This window comes from Piliocolobus tephrosceles, chromosome 4, assembly GCF_002776525.5.
Source record: "Piliocolobus tephrosceles isolate RC106 chromosome 4, ASM277652v3, whole genome shotgun sequence".
NCBI lineage: Eukaryota > Metazoa > Chordata > Mammalia > Primates > Cercopithecidae > Piliocolobus > Piliocolobus tephrosceles.
Window position 1 is genome coordinate 167,779,786 of NC_045437.1, and position 24,388 is coordinate 167,804,173.

Below are 24,388 nucleotides of genomic sequence, written 5' to 3' on the forward strand. Positions count from 1 at the left end.
AAACTTCTAGAGAAAAATATGGAAGAAAATCTTGTGGCCTTGGGCTAAAAAAAGATTTCTCAGGTTACAAAGAACACTAATAGTGAAAGAGAGCAAATTGATACTGCATATATCAAAATTACAAACTCTATTCTGCAAAAGACATCATTAAGAAAATGAAAAGTTAAGCCCACAGACTGAGAGAAAATATTTGTAATGCATTTATCTTATATAAGTCTGATATCCTGAATGTATAAAAAACTTTTACATCTCAATAAGAATACAAAAAATATTAAAAGTTATGCAAAAATTTGAACAGATATTCCATAAATGTGTGAAAATGAAAAAAAAATGCTTAAAATCTTTAGTCATTAAAGAAATTCAAATTAAAAGGACAATGAAATACCATTTCACACTCAATGGCTAAAGTGGAAAACACTGTAATACCAGAGGTTGATAAGGATGTGAAACAACTAGAACTTTATATGTGGCTGGTGTGAATGTAAAAATAATACAATTAACTATAAAAAGATTTGACAGTTTTGTGTAAAATTAAACACGTACCTACTCTAAAGATGCAGCAATTCTATCTCCATTTACAAAAAGGAAATGAAAATATACATCCATAGGATAATATGTAGATGAATATTCATCGCAGCTTTATTCATACAGGCCCCAATCTGGGGGGAAATTCTCCCCCCCACAAAATGAACAAATATGATACGTTCATAGCATGAAATACTACTCATCAAGATTGAGCAGCAACATGGACAAACCTTACAGACATTATGCCGAGCAAAAGAATAGACACAACAGAAGAGCTACTGTAAAATTCCTACTAACTTGAAGTTTTAGAGCAAATAAAACATCCAGGTGAAAAAAATCAGAACTGTTGTTACCTGGGGCAGGGGTAGAGTGGGCTCTAGAAGACTTTGTAAAATTATGGAAAGATTCTGTATCTTGCTTATGGTACTGGCTACAAGGGCATATACATTTTAAAAAATTCATGAAACTGCACACTTGAAGGTTGTACGTTTTATTTTGTATAAATCATATCTCAATAATTTCTTACTGATTTTTTTTTTTTTAAAAAAACCTGCCTGTCTCAAAGTAGTAAAATAGGCACCTTAAGAAGTAAAGAATGTTCCTTTTTCCTTGTTTATAGAAAATGCCTTTTTGCATAATTGTATACAATTGTCTTTGTCAACTTTTAAATTCTAATGTCCAAGTACCAAGTAGTAATCACTACCATCTATTCATTGCCTAATATAAGCTAGATGCTCTGACATGCACAAACATTTAATTCTCACAACAACCCTAAGATAGATTTTATTATCTTTATTTTTGGTGCTGAAACCCAAGTCTCATAATAGTTAAGTAATTCATCCAAGTACTTATTGTTAGTAAATAGTAGAGGTGAGAGTTATCCAAGGACTGTCTGTCTCCATTGTCAACGTTCTTTCTACTACTTGTCACCTTCCCAGCTAACTTGTATGTCACACGTATCCCACAGCCATTTACCCATAGGCGCTAGGATGACAGTTACTGCTAGTCTAATTATTTAATTGGCCTGGTCACAATCTCCTTGTAATGTAAACTTTAATGAGTCACTCAGCTTATTTTTTCCAGTAATTAAACAAAGAAAAGAAAATGAAAGAAACAACTACTTACCTTCTTTCTGCTTCACATAAGAGTTAAATATGGTGCTTATAACAGGCTAGTCCCGCGTTCAAGATCCAGCTCTGCCAAGTTTTAACTGAGCATAATGCTTTATCTCTCTAAGCTTTATACATATGTTCCTTATCTATAAAATGAAAATATTAATAACCACCTGATAGGGTTATTGTGAACCTAGAAGTGAGGTAATGTATTCAAGCATGTTGTATAGTTCCAGGAGCATAGTAAATGGTAATAAACAGAAATGATTATTCGTAATGAGAGGACAGGTATTGTCCTGTTAGAGAGGGAGATGAAATTGGGGGAGTTTTTATAATTACTTGTTTTTGCTTATCCTTTAAATTATTTCTTTCCTTGACTAGGCTTCTATTTAGCAAACTGGAAAAGACCCTGTGTATTCAACTCAATGATTCAGGCATTGGAGACTCCTTAACCACAGATCATTTAAAGCTATATAAATTCATTTTGATGTTTTCACTTAATATTTTCTTTTAATCAATGCATTTATTATTTTTCAATATGCCATTGTACTATAGGCTCTTACGTTAACCATTTCAAAAACTTATGTAGACCATTGAGAATAAAGTACAAAAGATATCTCACTGGCAGACAAGCCTGTCTTATTCACATAAGTAGCCTAGAATAGTGGTTAAAGGGTCCAGTGCCATTATGTGACCTATGGGAGACACATTTCCACAGACTTCATGACACAGGGCTTAAGTTTTTTTCTCTGTGCCTTCTGAAAGAGATAACTGTGATCCATAAAACAGTTGAAATATTAGAAAATAAATAAAAGCCAGAGAAACCCATGTTGACTGCAATATAGTTATAGGACTAATCATAACTAACTGAGCCTGTTTAAAAGACTCATGGCTTCAAGAGCCATTATATAAAAAAATTTCAGGCCGGGTGCAGTTGCTCAAGCCTGTAATCCCAGACAGCACTTTGGGAGACTGAGGCGTGCTGATCATTTGAGGTCAGGAGTTCAAGACCAGCCTGGCCAACGTGGCGAAACCCTGTCTTTACTAAAATTAAAAATAAAAAAATTAGCCAGGCGTGGTGTTGCGCACCTGTAATCCCAGCTACTGGGGAGACTGAGGCAGGAGAATCACTTGAACCTGGGAGGCGGAGGTTGCAGTGAGCTGAGATTGCACCACTGCACTCCAGCCTGGGAGACAAGAGTGAAACTCTGCGTCAAAAAATTAAAAAAAATTCATTGTTTGATTAAGGTGCTATATAATCAAGAGTAGCATTCTAATCATAACAGAAAGAAAAAAAAAAAACGATTCTCAAAGTTGACCTCAAGCATAATTGTGAAATAAGTTTTCACTTCCACAGCCTCATCAACATTTTCCTTCCATTCTGCCTTCACTCCAAACACACATAACACCATCAAATATTCTGAGATCTATCATTTTATAGGAGAGAGGGACACAAAAAATAAATCTCAGATAATTCCCATTAGGATGTTAGTCGTTCGTCATCTTGTTTTCCCTAGGCCTTAAGAGAAGGCAATGCACATTGAGTTAAGTTAAAGCAGAGGAATGACTGTCTAATAGCAAGATTGCAATTGCTGCATGCGATAGGCAGAAGAATGTAAGTCAGGAACCTCCTGACTTACACCCCACTATTTTGGAGGATTATGCCCAGGTTATTTTAAATGACTTTTAGGGTATTGGGACAGTGAAACTGAATCCAGCAAGAGCTTAGGAGCAGAAAATAAGCCCAGAGGTAGAACTAGGAGCACACTTCATTCTATCAATTAATAACAAAAATGACCCTATACACCCCACAGCATGAAGAATGTTGCCATTTTGCCATTGGACTGTCCATCAGAACCAATTAAATCATGTGGACTTTACTTGTAAGCAATTTTGCCAATTAGCTGAACTCTTATTTTTATTGTTAATAAAATTAAATTACTCTGAACTCTGATTCCCTGTACTTCAAAGACCCATAATGCTCCTATCATATCACCTGTTCTCATTTTCCCATTCTGTTTCAGTAACTAACATTCTTTACTTCATCCCATATGAACATGCATTAAGGACACCAGAATGAAATACTTTTCTATTCCTTAGAGTTAAATTCTGCTTTTCCATTCCTTAGGTGGCCCAAAGGAATGGGTAACCAAGCCAGATATATTTAAAAGTTATTATTTCTGGAATTCTTCTACTCAGTTTGTTTATATATATATATATATATATATATATATATTTTTTTTTAGTTCGGTCTTGACACACAGACAAGTGTGTACCCAATCGTCTACTTTTTATATTTGGGTGAATACCTGGAAGTGGTATGTGGCAGAAGGCAAGCATGAGTAGTAGAAGGGAACACAAGCACACTGTTAACTTTAAGGCTGACTGACTTCTCTCCTCCATTTCACTCCAAGTAAAAAGATTTCTAGTTCTGTATTTCACTCTGTTACATTTCTTAATTACTTTTTAAGTATCCTCAATGTCCTAATTCAACACTCAGAGTGTATTCTCCTTTGCGTTACATGGTATTCTGTTTTCTCAATCATTTCCCCCTTACACATCTCCAACTTTCCACTTTTTACATTTTATTCTCTATGCTGTTTTGTTTTCAAACCACATGGAACCAAAGCACATACAACTATTAGTCTTTACCAAAAAACAAGATTCGTCTGAGCTTCTTGAGCCCTAAACAAAAGAATTTACACTTGAACCTGATTGCTTTGACTGTGGCATTACCGTTCTGGCTTTTGCAGTTCAGAGGCCCTGCTTTATGGTTTTGACCTTCTGTTTTCCATTTATATGAAATGTCCCACAAACATAAATGCATTTAACACATACCAGGAACATGGCATACAACAACTTTCACTTCTTGACCAATGGGCCAGACATTGCAGTTTAAAGATTTGATATTGATGGACAAGAAACTCAAAAAAAGAATTAGCAACATTCCTTCTTTTCTCTTACGGCACATAGTGCAGAATTGTTCACAAGAAGAAAATCTCATGGTCAAAAGTGCAATCAGCTGTGGATCTTATCAAAGCAAAAAAGCTGTTTGTATCTTGATGTAACTGTGGTTTATTATTATTATTCTCATCATCATTGTCATCACCGTTTATCACCGTTTTGAGTGGAAAGGAACTATGGTTTCTCCAATTTTTTGAATAATAGTTTTGCTATTGAACAGGGAACACAGTGTGTGGCTAGTTTATCTCCCGCAGGGCTTGCAAATACTGTGTTGTCCCCAAATGTGGTAGCCACATGTTTGTTTTTCAGCTGGCAGCGTCCTAAGCCAGAGAGATTTTAGAGGAAATGAAGGAGAGTGAAAATCAACTAAACTTTTCATTAGCATGTGTGACAAAGGGCAGTGCGTTTTTCTCTTTTGGTAGTGTGTACATGTTTTAAATAATAAATATTGCACATCACGACTGCTCTAGTCAGTTATTTATACTCTGATAAGAATTTTAAAGTCTGTTGGAACAAATTTGAAAAAAGAATCAACTTCGTTCAGCTCTAAATTTTGAGTGCTCATGTGTGCAAGTCACTATGATGGTATACTACACTTCAGAACATATATGTGTTCAAGAAATGTTTATAAAACAAATAAATATATATTGAATTTCACTAATGGAAAATATGTAGAATGAGAAAATTGCAGTCTGCAGATTCTAACATCCAACGTTTTAAAGCCCAACTAAAAAATTACTCGATTAAATATTAATAATCATAATGAACACATTATAATTAATGAATTGAAAGTAACTGGAATAACCTGAATTTTCACAAAAATCAGATATTTTAAAACTAGGAAACATATTTTAGAAAGAATTTGGTTAATCTTTGAATCTTAAATATAACAAAAGCCAGAGAAAGTAAATAAACTGTCCAAAGATACACAGCCTGTTTTTTTTTTTTTTTTTTTAATTAGAGCACTAGGATTGGAAACAAGGGCATTTTATCTGGGATCCAATGTAAACTTTCTACCCTCCCATTAGGGGTGCTGCTTTGGTCTGCCATTCTGACACTATGTCTGGCATAGCAGAGGTCTTCCCTCAGGAACCTGTGGTCAAGTAATAGCAGTTTCAGGCTTCTCTCGTCTGGGGAATAAGCTGTTCATGGGCACATGCATAGCCTTTTTCAGATGAGGGATAATTACACTCTTTCGCTTCCTGCTTCTCCTGTAATTTGGCCTGTCCATCGAAATTATAATCTATACACCTGTTTCTTCTTTTTCACTCCATCTTTGTTAGTGGGTTTGGAGGAGTTGAGTAGTTTAATTTTTAGCACTACAGCAAGTCTGTAAAATGACAGCTAGGGACGTCTCTGACCCTTATAGGGCAAGTGAGACGTCACTGTTGACTTGCCATCAGTGGGAATTGCACTTGAATGTTCACCTTCAAGTGCAAATTATCATGTACGTAATAGATTTGCAAACCCATTGGCAAGCTGCCATGTGATATTTCCCTGTGACCAAGGATGCTGTACGGTCGTGGGTGGGGGAAATCTAACTTGACTCAAATTGAACCAAACCCATCACCCTGAACTGAGAATCATGTGAACCAATTAGCTGACAGAAGCAGCCACACCCTGTTCAGTGTCAGTCAGGGTTCTTAGGTGGAAAACAACAGAAATTGACTCTGACCATGTTTAGTCACAAAGGAATGTATGGGGGGATGGGGAGGAAGAAAGAAAGAAAGAAGGAAATGCTGAAGAACCAGGTCTCAGAATGTACTCACCTAAAGTAGCTTGAGGGGCAGGGTGGGGTGGGGATCCGTGTAGCAAGACATAAGGGGCACTTTTTTGTTTCTTTGTTTGTTTTTTAGATGGAGTCTCACTCTGTTGCCCAAGTTGGAGTGCAGTGGCGGATCTCTGCTCACTGTAACCTCTGCCTCCCAGGCTCAAGCAATTCTCCTGCCTCAGCCTCCAGAGTAGCTGGGATTACAGACATGCACCACCACGCCTGGCTAATTTTTTGTTTGTTTGTATTTTTAGTAGAGACGGAGTTTTGCCATGTTGGCCAGCCTGGTCTCGATCTCCTGACCTCCAATGATAATGATCCGCCCACCTCGGCCTCCCAAAGTGCTAGGATTACAGGCATGAGCCACTGTGCCCGGCGTGGGCACTTTTCTTTAGTAGTTTGAGGAGCAACATTTTTGACAGTGTCCTTTTGCTCGAGATTCAGTTCCACATAAAATTAAACCATCTAGAGAGATGCCTTGATTAGCCAAACTTGGATCTCATGACCTCTTCTTGAAGTGGGTAAGTCTCATAAATGCTCAGTCCTTCCTCTCTGTCACTGAGTGGGATGGGCGGGAAGCCCCTCAAAGGAAAATCCAGTTGTTCTCACTAGAAAGAAAAGGGAAACGGATGTGAGGCAGTCAAATCAGCAGTTCCACCACATCACCAAAATGCGGTGATTAAATATGGAGAGACAGAGACTAACAGAGGTATATGAATATTGAAGTATGTCTGGACAACAGCCCAATGATGAGACCAATAAAATGGTAACCAAAATCTGGTTTTGAGTAGTAGTGTTAAATCAGACCATTTAGTAACCATTTTTTTTTTTTTTGTTGTTGTTGCAAGGTTTCTAGCACTGCCCAAACCCTGAGTGGTATATGAATAACTGGTCCATTATGTATCTCTCTCCAGTCAGCATAATTTATCCTCCACCTATATTCTCTTCTGACCACTCCTACTTCCTTCTCTTTACCAAAATCTGAACTCTAAGGCTGTTTCTTCAGCAACTCCTTTGTTTAGATTGGAAGATAAATCAAACAGCAAGCGATGTTTTACTGACTTTCAGTATTTAACAGAGATGATTTAATTTGTTTAAAACCAAAGTCAAACCTCTTTATAAATAAGATGAAGGAGAAAGATGTCTTATAAAATGCATATGTGAAGATGCCTTCTGAGTGCTTTCTCGTGCAGACTTGTTCTAGTCTTTCATGAATCTTCCTTATAGACACTGTGGAGATGAAAGATTGTTCTCCACTTCCACTCAAAGTACAAATCAGGCCGGCATTTAGAAAAAGAGACAGGTTTATTCATTGCTGCAGCGTTAGCTGGCTTTTGTTCCCTGTAAAATTTCACTTTTGGTTATTAAAATATTCACCGTAGGAAATGAATTTGTAACCCATTTCTCATATTACCTACACACAGAAAAACAAAATTTGATATCCTGGGGTTTATTTGCTGAGGGCGCTTCCCATAAAAGCGAGTGAGTGTGCGTTGGGAAATGCGTCTGGTTAACTCTTCTATGGATAAACTTTAGTCGCAATCCTCCCCCGCCCCCTCTCGCCCCCAGCACCCTCCCAACCTCCCGACTTCCCGCCTCTCAAGGGCTGGTGACCTAATAGCATTTTTCTTCGTGCATATTTTGGCGTCGCCCCATGGCCTGGCTGCCTTCGCCTGTCTGAGTTTTTTGAAATTCCTGCATGTTCGCCCCAGATTAAGCCAGTGTGTCTCAGGATGTGTGTTCCGTTTTGTTCTTTCCCCTTAACGCTCCCTGTGCAACGTGTCTGGGGGGAGGAGGGCAGGGAGGGGAGAAAGGGAGGGGCAGAGGCGAGGAGCTGTCCGCCTTGCACGTTTCCAATCGCATTACGTGAACAAATAGCTGAGGGGCGGCCGGGCCAGAACGGCTTGTGTAACTTTGCAAACGTGCCAGAAAGTTTAAAATCACTCCTCCTTCCTTCACTCCAGACACTGCCCGCTCTCCGGGACTGCCGCGCCGCTCCCCGTTGCCTTCCAGGACTGAGAAAGGGGAAAGGGAAGGGTGCCACGTCCGAGAGCAGCCGCCTTGACTGAGGAAAGGTCTGAATCCCACCCTTGGCATTGCTTGGTGGAGACTGAGATACCCGTGCTCCGCTCGGCTCCTTGGTTGAAGATTTCTCCCTCCCTCACGTGATTTGAGCCCTGTTTTTATTTTCTCTGAGCCACGTCCTCCTCGAGCTGGGTCAATCTGGCAAAAGGAGTGATGCGCTTCGCCTGGACCGTGCTCCTGCTCGGGCCTTTGCAGCTCTGCGCGGTCGTGCGCTGCGCCCCGCCCGCCGCCGGCCAACAGCAGCCCCCGCGCGAGCCGCCGGCGGCTCCGGGAGCCTGGCGCCAGCAGATCCAATGGGAGAACAACGGGCAGGTGTTCAGCTTGCTGAGCCTGGGCTCACAGTACCAGCCTCAGCGCCGCCGGGACCCGGGCGCCGCCGTCCCGGGTGCCGCCAGCGCCTCCGCCCAGCAGCCCCGCACTCCGATCCTGCTGATCCGCGACAACCGCACCGCCGCGGCGCGGGCGCGGACGGCCGGCTCCTCTGGAGTCACCGCCGGCCGCCCCAGGCCCACCGCCCGCCACTGGTTCCAAGCTGGCTACTCGACGTCTGGAGCCCGCGAAGCTGGCGCCCCGCGCGCGGAGAACCAGACCGCGCCGGGAGATGTCCCTGCGCTCAGTAACCTGCAGCTGCCCAGCCGCGTGGACGGCATGGTGGGCGACGACCCGTACAACCCCTACAAGTACACTGACGACAACCCTTATTACAACTACTACGATACTTATGAAAGGCCCAGACCTGGGGGCAGGTACCGGCCCGGATACGGCACTGGCTACTTCCAGTACGGTAAGTACCCCCAAGTCCGCTGGAACCACCCGTGCACCTGGTCCCCAGCTATGTGGCTTCTCGACGTGGCTGCCTGGGCGCGGCGGGCCCCGGTCCTCGCAGATCCGATCCCTCCCCCAACGCGCCTGCAGTGGCAGCCCTGGAATCTAGTGCAAACCGCGCGTCTGGCCCCTCCTGCTTCCTTTCCACATTGCCTTGCAGCCCCGGGAGTCCCCAGTTCTCTTGCTGCCCTCCGCTCCACTCTGCAGTCCCGGTGGGCGAAGGGTGAGGAGTAAGGGACCTAGAGGGGTAGGGAGTTGGAGCGGGGGGCGCCGGGTTGTTTCACTGCTGCGCCCGTCGCCTGCTGACGTTTAGGTCTCCCAGACCTGGTGGCCGACCCCTACTACATCCAGGCGTCCACGTACGTGCAGAAGATGTCCATGTACAACCTGAGATGCGCCGCGGAGGAAAACTGCCTGGCCAGGTACGGGCTGAGATGTCTGAGGCCCCGCTCCCCGGTCTTCCTTCAGGGGGCGCTCTGGTGCCTGGTTCTGACCGCTACTGTTCCGCGCAGACAAGTGTTAGGAAGTGGGACAAGAGCTGAGAAGTGGGACGTGACCTCCTGGGCATGCTGACCTGGACGGAGAGTTAATATTTTGAAGATTTCTGTGGGTTCTGTCTCAAACTGCAGCACGAATCAGAGAGGTGGCGCAAATCCTTATCCTGGAGACTGAAGTCTCATGCTCTTTTTCCAAGATACTTAAACTTGGGAGTCGATTGTTTCCAATCACTTTTCATGAAACAACTATACGGTAATTCAAAAAATTTATTGTAATGAAGGGTGTGTTAATACCCCCTTAAAAGATTGGGGGCAAATTTGCCATCGTAGCCTCATTGGTAAAGACTAAGTTTTCTTCTTTTGTTTGAGACCACGATGAACTTGGTTGTTTCGGTATTACTTCAGCCAGAGTAAGACCATAAGCAAGAACTTTGTTCTTCCACTATTCTAAAAATAAAATAGTAACTCTGAGATTGGGGTTCTGAGTTTACTGCTGGGAAACAGCAGAGGGAGCAAAATACGTTTTTCTAAAAATTTAATCAAAAATGTAAAGTATAAAATAAGGTCATCAGTACCATCTGAACATATAGCCACACTAAATATATTAGTAGGAACACAGTAATGTTTCTTTGTACATTTCTTCTACTTTGACCCTTTACAATTGTCAGGCTAAAGGAAGCGAAGACATCGACGCTCATTTTCGTTCCTGAGTCTTGCATCACTCACACCATTGAGCTCCTATGATGTTTTTACAGTACTGCCATTGTTTTGGGGTAGTGAAGTTACAAAATTATTAATTTAAATCTGGGTATGCTCTTTTAGAGTTATTTCCTCAGTTTGCAACTTATTAACTATTTTTAAAAGTTTTGCTAAATTTGAAGTTCGTAATAAATATCTGTGAATTATTTTTTACTGGGGGATTATTTCCACTTCAGTTTCACTCGTTCATATGATTAAACTTGAATTGATTCTAGACATAAAGTTTACTTCTGAGGTTTAGATTTTTAATGCTTATTTATTATGTTTTTACTGTTAAAATCTGTGGATTTCCATAGTTGTTATTCATTCACTTATTCACCAAATATTCATTGAGCTCTGACTGCTCCAAGACTGTTCTAGGAGCTTTTCAGCACTGAACAAAATGAACAAAATGCCCTGGCCGCTTGGAACTGATAGTCTAGTTGGGGAAGGAGGATTGTCACTACTATACAATGGAGGTTTTATTTGTAGTTTTGTCTTTAGTTAATATTCTATGAATATAATAATTTTTCTTTTTTCAAAATCACAGTACGGCATACAGGGCAGATGTCAGAGATTATGATCACAGGGTGCTGCTCAGATTTCCCCAAAGAGTGAAAAACCAAGGGACATCAGATTTCTTACCCAGCCGACCAAGATATTCCTGGGAATGGCACAGTTGTCACCAGTAAGTAAATGGGCCTCCTGGGCACTTTTGAGTTGCTTTTCATTTTTCGGGTGATTTTTGACATCACAAATGCAAGTCTTATTTCTTACGTAAAGGGAGAAAAATGCTATTATTTATATTTTGAATTTTTCTCTATGTAATTTGACATAACCCGTCTACTACACCATTCTGTTATCTTTTGAAATGGAAAATCTGAAGCCCAGCTTATTAAAGCTGCTGATAGGATACAGCAATTGACTTCAATAAAATTCACTCCAATGCATTACAGATAGAATTTCTTTAAAAGTCCATTACAGCCGAGATCATCTACAGTTAGTTAGCATTAAATAGCGTTTCATAAAGACCACACGTTTTTTATCACAAGGATTCAGAAACCATTCTCAAAGAAAGATGTAGATGATACACCCCCGAGCTAAGAAGGACCTTCTTCCAGCTTCCAAAAGACCTGTATCAAACCCAAGGTGGTTGCCTGTTCTATCCTAAATTTAAGGAGTTTTACATAAGGTAATTCTATCATTTGCCTTAGTAACTTGCCTGGGAGTTAACTGTCAGGAAATCCTGATGTGTGGCCTTAAACTTACTTCCTGAAATCCAAGCCAGTCCTCTTTGTTTTTCCTTATGTGGGAAGATGAACAGCTCAGCACCTTCTGTTTAATGAAATGACAAAAGTAGATATGAGTCACCCACTTTCCTGATAAAATAGGAATACTTTATTTCTAAATAAAAGTGTATACTATTTAAATAATAATGGTGGATAAAACATGCCATGATTTCTCCTTTGCGTTTCACTAATGATTTTAAATATGTGAGAACTCAATTTTTAAAAAATCTCATAGAAACCTTGAAAAAGTAATGTGCTGCTATTTGGAATGAAACATCAGCAGTGGCAGCCAAGTCACTTCAGAACAGATAATTTATTGTCCATTTCTCTGTAATATTCAAAGACAAAATGGGGTGCAATAAGAAAGCAAAATAATGAACTAAGTCTTTTGTCCTAGTAGCTAAGTCTTTGTCCTGGTAGCAAAGTTAAACCTTGCAATTTTGATAGATTTATGTCCTGCGGGGGGGGGGGGGGGGGGGGGGGGGGAGCGTAAAAAAACCCAGCATGAATCTCTCTTTTAGAAGATAAATTTGGTCTCAATTTTAATGTGAAAACAAATTTGTGAAGCCATGGGGGAAGTCATTTAATAACTTCATTGCTTTCTCTGTCTGTATGTAACTGACCACCCACCATCTTTTTGTTTTGTGGGATGTTAGACATTACCACAGTATGGATGAGTTTAGCCACTATGACCTGCTTGATGCCAACACCCAGAGGAGAGTGGCTGAAGGCCACAAAGCAAGTTTCTGTCTTGAAGACACATCCTGTGACTATGGCTACCACAGGCGATTTGCATGTACTGCACACACACAGGTATGCTGGCACCCTGAAATCTGGCACCCTGACACCTCAAGCCTCAGAGGGAAACAGGTCTACCATTAGTTAGCATTAAATAGCATTTCATAAAGAACACACATTTTTATCAAAAGGATACAGAGACCTTTCTCAAAGAAAACTGAAGATGATATACCCCATGAGTCTAGTATTTTCTTTCCTCACCTCTCTTTTGTAAAGCATTCAATTTGAGGTCCGCGTTGTCAAGATGGAAAATAATTGGGAAAAGGAAAATGACGGCTTGATGATCCAAATTGCTTTTGAAGTATTTCCAGTTATGCATGTAGCCCCTATTTATGATCACAGGTCAGTGTGGGTCCTTGTTATGTTCCACAATGAAGAACAGAAAATTACTCTCTGAAAAAGTCTGAATAGTCGACAACATATGCACCCATTCTGTATTCCTTAACCGGCTTAGTAAATAACTGTAAAAAAAAAAAAAAAAAAAAGGTATCTCTGTTTTTTCACCTGTGAAACCATTCCTTCCTTCTGTTTTATGCTGGAAATAGAAAAGTGATTGGGGTTAGCAAATAGAGGAGAAATGTGTTTCTTTAAAAGCACTTTAAAAAGTTGTCTCTTTTAATAATGCAAATTAGAGCAGAAGGACACCATTTCTTTCTCCACACGTATATATTTAAATCTACAGTATAATTGATGTCAGATGTTGTCGGGATAGATTTTTTTAAAGCAGTGCTGAACTCAGCAGTTTGTGTGTTTTATCATAGGAAAATGCGTGTCAGTTAAAAGCTATGTCAGTATTTCCATATGAAACCCTAATTTGTAAAAGGACATTATAATTTGACTCCTGCCCAGATCTTGGCAAAGTGTAGTGAATGTACATAACTCAGGGTACAAAGGGATCAGCAGTTGGCATCTTGGGAAGCAAATTCCAGGGCTGTGGCAGGAAGCTGTTTGGTGACCTAAATGTTACCATTGCTTTTTTCTCTGAGCTTAGAAAATCATAGCAATTGGAGGGGGAAAGGTTAACTTCTACATGCCTCGGGACAGTATTTATTTAAGAAAGAAGAAATGTAACTTATCCACACATTATTCATGTGTGTGTATAGAGATTCCCTTTTCAGTGTTCTGCAAGTCCTGTGCAAGGGACCTAAAGTTTTTTTGCCCCATTTATAAAAAGAGGCACTCTGGACAGCTCACTCTGAAATATTTGAAGCTGGGATTGTAGACATTATAGCACTTCCTGTTCCCCCCTTCTTTGGGGTAACCCCATTTCATTTTATATGCTAGCTTTCTTGTTAATCATCTTCCATATATGTTCTTTTTAACCATTATTCACCAAATCTTGCGTTGAGTGATTTATATATTTGATTTTTTTTTATTAGACCAATTTCTCTTTCACATGGCTTCATTTAAAGGAAAAAATAATCTCTCAATCACCCAATGATGACTTAGATTAGTTTTACTGTAATGCTGCTTAAATGTATTCAAGCATAAAACTAGGTATAACTTCTTTAGATTTATACTTGTATATATTAATAACTCCTGCATTCTGAGACAAAAATTTACATATTAAATATATACAAAACTAAAACAGCTGCATTCACCCTATTAATTTCATGTAACAAATAGCATGTATTGCTAAAACTCAAATTGCTGATTTAGAGAGCCTCAGCTAACATTCTACATTTAATCTGTTTTTATATTTTGACTTTGCCTACATGAAATGCCTGTTTGCCTTAGTAACTCTAGTTTTTGTTTGCCTGTGCAAATAAGCAAAGCTTATATTTAAATTCTGCCAGCTGATGAATTCCAGAGTGCCAATTTCAGCATTTTTAAAGGTCTTTTGTCTATTTGAAGGCAAGATAAGCATTGAAGCATTATTTAAACCCATCTTAAATGAATATCTAATCCAACGAACCCTTTACAATGTAATGAACATTGTGGTAGTAGTAGAAGTAATAGCTAACACTTATTGAGTATGTATTATATGCTAGAATCAGAATTGTATGCTAGAATCAGATCAAAAATTCTTCATTTTGTATTTACTACTCAACATACTGTTAAGTGATGTATAGATCAAGGTAGGAATCTAGACGATAACAATAGAATATGAGTCTCACTGCTGCAACACTGATCCTTCTGAGTTTGACCTGTCTGTGGTATTGTGTGCTGTATGACAGCACAATTCTCCCCTGCTCTTCCCAAAACAAGCTATAGCTAAACTAGCATTGGCAGAGCATGCTAAGGTGATTTTACTCTCTCTTTGGTGACCAAAGTGATCTTAAACAGCAAAGCAATATTGGTTGCTAGAATTGAGTGACAGTATTAAGTTAAAGTGATTCTAGCATGTACTTTTAAATTTAAATTACTATTAGAATGAAAATACAAGTTAAAACATTTTGTGAAGAACTAATGGAATCAAGAATATACCTACAGACTCCAATCTGAGGAAACTTCTCCAGACTATAACATTCTTAAAAGCAAGGATTGTATTTGTTGTATTTTTCTCCTCCCAGCCTATAGAAGGCACTTATTTACTTATTGATGTGAATGTTTTAGCAAGTGGAGTAATGTGACATTCATCAGTTTAGTCATGCATTTACCCCTTCAACAAAATATGTCATGTTTCAGTGACTGTATGAGAAAGAGTATAGTGTGGTAGTTAAGAACAGGGACTCTGGACTTTGATTACCGAAACTCAAAACCAGCTTAGCCACTTACTAGCTGGAAACCCTTGGGTAAGTTATTTGATCTTAGTGTGCCTCAGTTTTCTCATCTATAAAATGGAGATAGTAATAGCACCTCATGTAGTTGTGAAAATTGAATTTTTATGTGTGTGTGTGTATACACACACACACACACACACACACACATATATATATATTAAAATGTTTACAATTGCTCCTGCCACATACTATTTAATAAATGTTAGTTATTCAAAGATGCAACATAGACTCCACCCTTAGGGAACTTGCAACCTCTGGTTAGCTATATTCTTACATAGCATGATTATAATGCAGAGCAAAAAGGGATAAAAACTATAAAAGCTATCCACAATAAAAGGTATCATGGCCGTTTAAAGTACAAGAAGGTAATTTCTAAAAGGGGAAATTGAGGAGGATTTCACTGAGAAGAGGACATTTGAGCTAAGTTAATTATTATGTGGCCTTTATTCCTGAACTGTTAAAATTCTAGAATTTTGGTAGAGACCTATTTTGTTCCTTCAGATTGCATTTATCTCTGGTGATATATGACACTTTTAAGAAGTGAGATGTACTACTACTTATATTAGTCCTATATCTTTTTTAGCTGGAGGTGCTATAAGGCTGAGTAATAAATACTTCTCAAGGGAGATGAAATATAAGTATAGTTTTATGTCAGAATCTTGTAAGTACTAACTTAAAATTTAATTTGCAAATAATAGCATATTATTTAGCATAGCCTAACCATATACCATCATTTAACATTTTTTATGTTGTTTATTTTAGGGATTGAGTCCTGGCTGTTACGATACCTATGGTGCAGACATAGACTGCCAGTGGATTGATATTACAGATGTAAAACCTGGAAACTATATCCTAAAGGTAAAGACCTTTGAAAATATATCATGCATTTATATTGCAGATCAATAGGCCCTCCTTTCTGGATTCAAATGTTAAATAATCATGGTATTGGAAGCAATTATACATCCTCAAACTATTTTTAAACAATCTAATCTAATCTAATATAATCTGTCTTATTTTAAAGAACTTCAGGGGGAAATATGCAGTCTCCTTCCATAATATCTCTGGAGTTTAACCACTTAACTTAAAAATCCTTTCCCTGCTTGATTTAGCTGAGTCCCTCATTAACAATTTCCTTATTGTAGCCCTGTGGAAAAATAAATACTGAGGAACTCTAACACAAATGCTGTTTGTATTGTCCAGGTCAGTGTAAACCCCAGCTACCTGGTTCCTGAATCTGACTATACCAATAACGTTGTGCGCTGTGACATTCGCTACACAGGACATCATGCGTATGCCTCAGGCTGCACAATTTCACCGTAAGTGTTATTTGTTTAGCTAAGTAATTGTCACAAATAATTTTTGTTCATGCTCAAACATTATACATGGAATGTATCTGTTTCTACTACTATAGCAGCTTTCTTGTAAGCAGACCAAAGGCAGAAAATGGTACGCAGTCTGATTTTTTTTTTTTTTTTTTTTTAATAAGGGAAGGCAAAGGAGAATGTACTAAGGTTTTTAGTTTTCAGGAGAAGCTTACTTTTCAGAAGAAGACATAAACAGACCACAGTGTTTACCCAGAAGGCATTTGCGAAGGCCCAATCTATCAAACTGCTCAATATGTAGAGTGGGTGAGCTTGTAGAAGCCGCAGTAGTTGCTTCCTGCCCTTTCCTCACAATCCCTGAAAACATTGCTAGGATTCTTTAAAGTCCATCTTGAAAACCACTGCCATAAAGTAAGCAGCTCAAGAGATCAACCCCCCTGTTCTGTACAAATCAAGATGTCATATATTTGAGTTCTAGAACCATGGACACTAGGAGAATACTCTGCAAAAGGTTGAGGTATGTGGAAGTTTCTTTATAATATTCCTTCTCCTGAGACTCTTCTTTGAATGGAATCTTGAAAGATATGTGTTCACAGGGAGGTGCTTTGATTAAAATAATGAAAGAAAGTTGGGTAGGTTTGCCTGCGCGCCTGTCTGTCTTGCCCCATCTCCTTAAGCACTACCTCCCCAAGTGTTGCTGGGCGCTAGATTATAATTACAGATGCCACTTGAGTTATGGCTTCCCAACAATGAGAATAGTATTTCCGTTGGAATGATACTCAACACTCAACAGCTTTGCTTTGTCACTGGGGAACCACCAGTGCCACTGGATCACACAGACAGGTATAGCAGAGCTCTACTAGAAACTCATAATTAATAGAAATTTCTGCCTGATACAAAACCCAGGACTTTATACATAAAGAAGCAGAGACTGTGCTTTACAAGTGTTGTCACAACATTAGAGATAGATGAAGCCTACGATAGCAAAAGGATAGCACTGAAAAAATAGTCACATACATTCTTGTGAACATGCCCACAGCACAGAAAACCTGGCAGGTTTTATGGCCCATATTGTGTGGAGTTGGTTATAGTATAACTAACCCCTGCCCCCCACCGCCAGAACACCAGTATAATTTAAGCTAAAATAATTTGCACTTAAATAAACAGATTAGCTAATTTTCTTAATTTTTATAATTCCTTTATTCATCCATTCTCCATTTATTTATTCATTTGCACTCTCATTTTTGTACTGTTTGTTGATGCCCTGAACCAGATATTACTGAATAATGCAAACATAAATAGGACTACTAATCTCTATACTGCCGTAGCCTTATTACACTCTTTTCAGTTAATTACTTAGGAATTTCTTTGTTTAATGTCTGTCTCCTGCTCCAGTGATGGCTGGGATCTAGTCTTTTGTCCACTGTTGTATACCCATTGTCAGATACAGGTCTGCCACCTTGCAGCCTCTCACTCACTGCTTAATTAATTTCTTTCTCAAATAATTTGAGTAAAGGCATTCTGAGTAGGGGAAGTGAGAGAATTACACATATAACTGTAATAGAGATAACAATATGAAAAGTTTCATGAGGGGTAAAATAAAATGTGGTGGGATCAGAAGGACCTTTGTTGTAAGTTTGGTAACTCCCAAGTGTGTCTTACTGACTTCCCACTAGAAATAGGTCTGGAGAAGTCTGTTCCATAGAATGTCTCTTGCTTTTAATCAGTAGATTCCATTGAATTGGATATTGCCAGATATTTAGAAGAAATAAAAAGTGTTGTATTGCTCCAGCAATATGATTGTACAAGAGGGATTCCTGATGTGGTCACTCATATAGAGTTGATTTTTTTTTTCACTAGTTATTACTGACTGTAACAAACTTCAAGAGTGGTTGAAGTTGGAATGTTTATAACCAATATAGATAAGATGAAAATATGAAAAAGTGAAATTACTCACAATTAGTGATCATAATAAAATATCATACTTATTCTGAGTGGAAATATTGGGGAAAGTATAGAATATTTGAGACAAAACCCCACACCTTCAGGATAATAATGCTCGCTTCTTATATTTTGACTTTCACATCAGGCCTTCTTTCCTAGGAATCAGAGTTCAGAGAGAGGAGAGGTGTCTTTGGGCTGAGTTTCCGGAGTGACTTTAGGATACATTTGAATTGGGTCTTGAAGTCTGAGAAATGCACTGGGGAGCATTAAGGAAAGGAAGCCCAGGGCAAGTCAGCATCACAGGCAACTTGCATGGCAGGAGGAAACTGCAGGGCATGTTTGGAAAAACAAGTCTTCTAGTTTGGCTAAAGCCTAAATTTCGTGGAGTTAGGAGTTGGACAAAAGGGATGGAAAAGTAAGTTGGGGCCAGATGGAAGAGAGCCCTGAAGAGCAGGCTAAACTTTATTCTGGAGGCAGTGGGAGGCTGAAGCTTTTTGAGCAGGAAGTGTAACTTGCCTAAGGCCCTCAGATCATTCTGGTGGCTGTGTAAGCAGCAGTGAGTGTCACTCTGAAGACGTATCGTTCATCAGTTCACCGATTTCTTTTCCTGCCAGATATTTAAGAGCGTTCTGTTGATGTGTAAAAGCCACCCAGTAAATAGGGGTGTGCTGTTAATGTACCGTCTCTCCTTCATTTTCCTCACTGAAACAAAATGTATGGACAAGGTGACCCTGAGGCTCCTTTCAGTTATAAAATACTGTGTAAGTTTTTTTTTTTTTTTTTTCTCATCACAGAATTTACCGTTTGGAAATTGATAGTTTATGATTTGGCATAAGTGGATTTTTACTTCCTTACATGAAGATCTATGATCGCATTTAAATACAGTAATATTTGATTGATCTTTTGGTCCAGTTTCTGCCTGTTATGTATTATTCTATATCCAAAGTCATGCTGGAGAAGGACTAATTCAAGATGGAGCAGAGGCCTGGACTCTGCTTCTTGGTGGATGTGCCACCCTTGTTCCATGGAATGAATTCCCCTGGTCAGGGCTGCTGGTGCCAGAAGTCCTGCTGTACTCTTGAGTGTTTCAGAAGTGGTTTCTTTGCTTCTAAATGTGAAGAGTGTAGGCATTGGGCACCTCTGCTGTTGATATAGTCACTTTCTTCAAACCATTATTAAAATAATATACTACTGCATAATTTCACAACATGATTGCTGCTTAGATGGAGGGAAACTGTTACATGAAGTTTTTAAAAGGTTGACTTTAAATTTGTCTATTGTACTTGTTCATTATATTATAAGGTTAATAATTTGTCTTATTTTGTCTTCTTAATCTAGGTATTAGAAAGCAAGGCAAAACTCCCAATGGATAAATCAGTGCCTGGTGTTCTGAAGTGGGAAAACAATAGATTAACTTCAGTAGGATTCATGTATTTTGAAAAAGAGAACAGAAAACAACAAAAGAAATTTTGTTTCGACTGTTTTCAATAACAAAGCACATAACTGGATTTTGAACACTTAAGTCATCATTACTTGGGAAATTTTTGATGTTTATTATTTACATCACTTTGTGAATTATCACAGTGTTTCAATTCTGTAATTACATATTTGACTCTTTCAAAAGAAATCCAAATTTCTAATGTTCCTTTTGAAATTATAGTGCAAAAGGATCAGTATTATTTAAGTGAATGAGCCAAAATGACTTTGAACTGAAACTTTTCTAATGTGCTGGAACTTTAGTGAAACATAATAATAATGGGTTTATATATGTCATAGCATAGATGAATTTAGAAACAATGCTCCTACTGTTTAAATACATATGGACACATCTGGTGCTGAGAAAGAAACAAACACATTACCATTGGTGTCAAGAAATATTACTATATAGCAGAGACATGGCAATACATGTATTCAGATAGTTACATCCCTATATAAAAATTATGTTTACATTTTAAAAATAAGTAGATAACTTTCTTTCTTTCAAATGCACAATTTCATTTTGACTTGAGTCAACTTTTGTTTTGGAACAAATAAGTAAGGGAGCTGCCCAATTCCTGTCTGATATTTCTTGAGGCTGCCCTCCATCATTTCATCTTTCCCATGGGCAGAGAGGTTGTAAGTGGGGTTCTTAATATCACCATTCCTGGGACTGGTATACGTAAGGCAGCCATGAAACTGGGAAGTCATTTGGATGACTGATGTGATACATCCAGAGATAATATGCATTGAAACATATTAAAATATTTGCCAAAGATACAATTTTCTTGCTGACATAAAATCATATAAACAAGTCCCCACCAAACCATAACTGTCTCTCAAATAACTTAAAAACATTGAAAAACATTTTAGGATTTTTCAACTTTTCTAGATTTTAAAAAGATGTTCAGCTATTAAAGAGAGGAATGCTAAAAATTTTATATTATTTAGAACACAGGAACATCATCCTGTGTTCTATTCAGGCTTATTCAGGAATCAGTCACGTGTGTGTGTGTCTGAGATGTAGTCTAAATTAGCAAAGCTCATAGTATTACATACTTGAGGGGTTGGTGAACAAAGGAAAAATATACTTTCTGCAAAACCGAGGATCATGCTGCGTAATGAGACAGGTGTGATTGCATTTTAAACTGTGAAACCATGTGCCATAATAGAATTTTGAGATTTTCGCTTTTTCCTAAATTCAAGAAAATGAAATTACACTTTTAAGTTAGTAGTGCTTAAGCAGAATTTTTCCTACATTAACCAGTATGAAAATCTCAAGTAAGACTTTCCAGTGCCAGAACACGTTAGGTGGAATTTTAAAAGTGCATCGGCATCCTGTATTACATGTCATAGAATTGTAAAGTCAACATCAATCACTAGTAATCATTCTGCACTCACTGGGTGCATAGCATGGTTAGAGGGGCTAGAGATGGACAGTCATCAACTGGCGGATATAGCGGTACATCTGATCCTTATCCACCAGGGCACATGCTTACCAGTAGACAGTACAGACAGCTTCTGTTGAGCTAGTAACTGAGCTATGGATAGCTTCTTTGATGTACCTCTTTGCCTTAAATTGCTTTTTAGTTCCAAGATTGTAGAATGATCCTTTCAAATTGTAATCTTTTCTAATAGAGATATTTTAATATACTTGCTTTCTTAAAAAACAAAAAAAAACTACTGTCAGTATTAATACTGAGCCAGACTGGCATCTACAGATTTCAGATCTATCATTTTATTGATTCTTGTATTAAAAACTAGGCAATATCATCATGGATATATAGGAGAAGACACATTTATAACCATTCATTGGGCCTTTTATCTGTCTATCCATTCATCATCTGAAGGCCTAATATATGCCAGGTACTCACATGCTATGCATTGAGACATAAAAAAGACTGTCTATAACCTCAATAAGTATTAAAAATCCCATTATTACCCAGAAGGTTCATCTTATTTCATTTTTAGGAAATAAAATTACATGTCTATAAAATTTCAATTTTAAGCACTATTGTTTTTCATGACCATAATTTATTTTTAAAAATAAATTAAAGGTTAATTATATGCATGTGTGTATTTCTAATAATTAAAAATGTGTTCAATCCCTGAAATGTCTGCCTTTTAAATATAACACCTACTATTTGGTTAATTTTGACAAATTTTTTTTTTTTTCAATTAGGAAGCTAAAAATACTACTTTATTCCTTAAGTGAACTTTCATTCCCCTCCCGGCACCTCTAAACACACCCAAGTAACTCACAAGTACTGCTTTAACACTCAGTATTTTTGAACTTCTTTGAATTATTTTGAACTTTGAATCTCTTCTCTGAATAACTGCCAAAACTCAAAGATAATGATTAGTTGATGAAGGTTATCAATTAATAAAATAAAGAACACAGACCAGTCTTACCAAACTCTAAATACATTTTAAAAAATAGGAACTGGCAATGATAAAAAGAATGTTGAGTACTGACAGGAGATTGGCTTTTACACTAAATAAAACAGAAAATGGACTAAATAGGATCATAATTTCGGAGTTTATGAGTCAGTTTACAATATGCCATATTAGTAATCTCATAATGATTCAGACCACAGTCTGGGTGAAAGATGCTTTGACCTCTGAGGCTAGCACTCAGTCTTCCAACAGTAGCATAACATATATGAGTATACAACTTGCCTATTCCCAGAAAATCTGTGTATTTTTATAGAATAACTTTATTTACAATTTCTGTCATCCAATTACTCACTAGGCATTATCTGTAGTAACTTTTTTCGGAATATTCAGATTCTAGAAGCAATGCAATTCACTAAAATTTTCCTGGCACTGAGAGTTAATCTTTAGCAGATTGCATGAAAATACTGAATTCCTGGTAAGAAGATACTTTGTTTTTAAAATAATGTGTTTTGATACCAGTCAGTGTATTAACTGCTAACTAAAAAGTACCCTTTTTTCTATACATATTTTTTCTTTTGAGCTCATATTCACAATCAATATATTCAATCAGTGAGTTAAGTCTCATTCCTAGCTACCAAAATTCCTGGGCCACTTTTCAACACTAAACATTTCATTTATCCTCTAACCTGAAATGGTGCTGAGTTATTTAAATCTGAATGTAAGATGCATTAAATCTTAGCTGATGGTATATAAACATTTAATTAATATAAAACTGCTTGCTATAAACTAAGTAACATGTCATTTGGTGTTATGTTTTTAATGAAGTTTTAGCTTCCCCCAAAGTTTTCAGGAATGTTATTTGTAAGACATTTGTAACTTTTTTGAAGAACTCTTATTTTAAATGCTCAGACATTGGCTTTATATTCTTCTTTGCATTCTGATATTCTTTTATTATACATCTATACTATGATTGCAAGATTTTATAAAAATGCCTTGAATAAATGATTTCAAGTGTATATAGTAGTCATTTGTTGTTATATAAATAAATCATCTGATGTTCATTTTAGGCTAAAATGTTATAAGCCATGGATATGGTTGGTAGTTTTTCTTAATTGCCTTTTGTATTCACAAATTGTTTAATAAGATCACATGACTGGAAATTTGTCTATGATGGATAAAAATTTAGCTGGTATTTTGAGTAGACACTGTGGTCATACATAAACTTTTATCACCATTACCAGCTACTTACAAGGACACACAACAGGCATTGCAAGAACAATCACACTGCTTTAATTAGGGTTTACAAGAAATATATCTGACTATAGATGTAAACACACACATATGTACATATTTGTTTAGGAAATACATCTAACTCTAGCTATAAACTATTTACGTAAAGAGATACGTTGCTGTCATAGTAATCCTTATTTAAACATGCACCAGATTAGCCAGAAATCTCACAACCTGAGAGGGCAAACAGACCCAAACTTCGGGCAAGTGTTTTTGGGGAACAACTCAAAATTAACCCACAAAAGCAATTCATTCTTAAGGAGTCTTGCAGGTAAAACAGATGTAGACTTGTGGCTGGCAATTTGCAGATTCGAGTTGCAGAATAACAGTGATACTTAAAACCACAAATTTCCTGTTTCTATCTCCTGCTCAAGGCAAAGCATCATCATTGCAAAGATGATTTCCTTTGTCTCATCAGTGTACAGTGTTTCAAGTAGTGTTCATTAATTAGCTCAGTAACCAAAGATAGAGGTGTGTAGATCTTTCCTTTTTGTCTGAAAACTTGTCTGCCTTTATGTGACTCATTTGTTAATATTTCTACTCCTTACCACAGATGTTACTAGAGGATTAACACACAGGTTGAATACATCACTAATCATAGCAATTTGTAGCTTAAAATCAGAGCCCTTTCC

At 37.9% G+C, this 24,388-nt stretch overlaps 1 protein-coding gene and 1 long non-coding RNA gene across 3 annotated transcripts in view; one reads left to right on the forward strand and one right to left on the reverse strand.

The window, feature by feature from the left end:
- The first annotated feature begins 8,308 nt into the window (after positions 1-8,308).
- LOX (lysyl oxidase) lies at positions 8,309-22,183 on the forward strand. Its single transcript, XM_023197300.2, has 7 exons — positions 8,309-9,241; positions 9,596-9,704; positions 11,068-11,205; positions 12,463-12,619; positions 16,090-16,185; positions 16,528-16,643; positions 19,932-22,183. Exons 1-7 carry the CDS (start codon positions 8,611-8,613, stop codon positions 19,936-19,938), a joined length of 1,254 nt encoding a protein of 417 aa, XP_023053068.1. The 5' UTR covers positions 8,309-8,610; the 3' UTR covers positions 19,939-22,183.
- Positions 11,740-24,388, reverse strand: part of LOC111530200 — a 43,767-nt gene continuing 31,118 nt past the window's right edge. For both annotated transcript variants that reach the window (XR_002727732.2, XR_002727733.2), the window contains 2 exons: positions 12,806-13,065; positions 11,740-11,852 (listed from right to left, as the gene is read on the reverse strand). This is a non-coding gene — a long non-coding RNA (uncharacterized LOC111530200). The remainder of the gene's footprint in view (positions 11,853-12,805; positions 13,066-24,388) is intronic.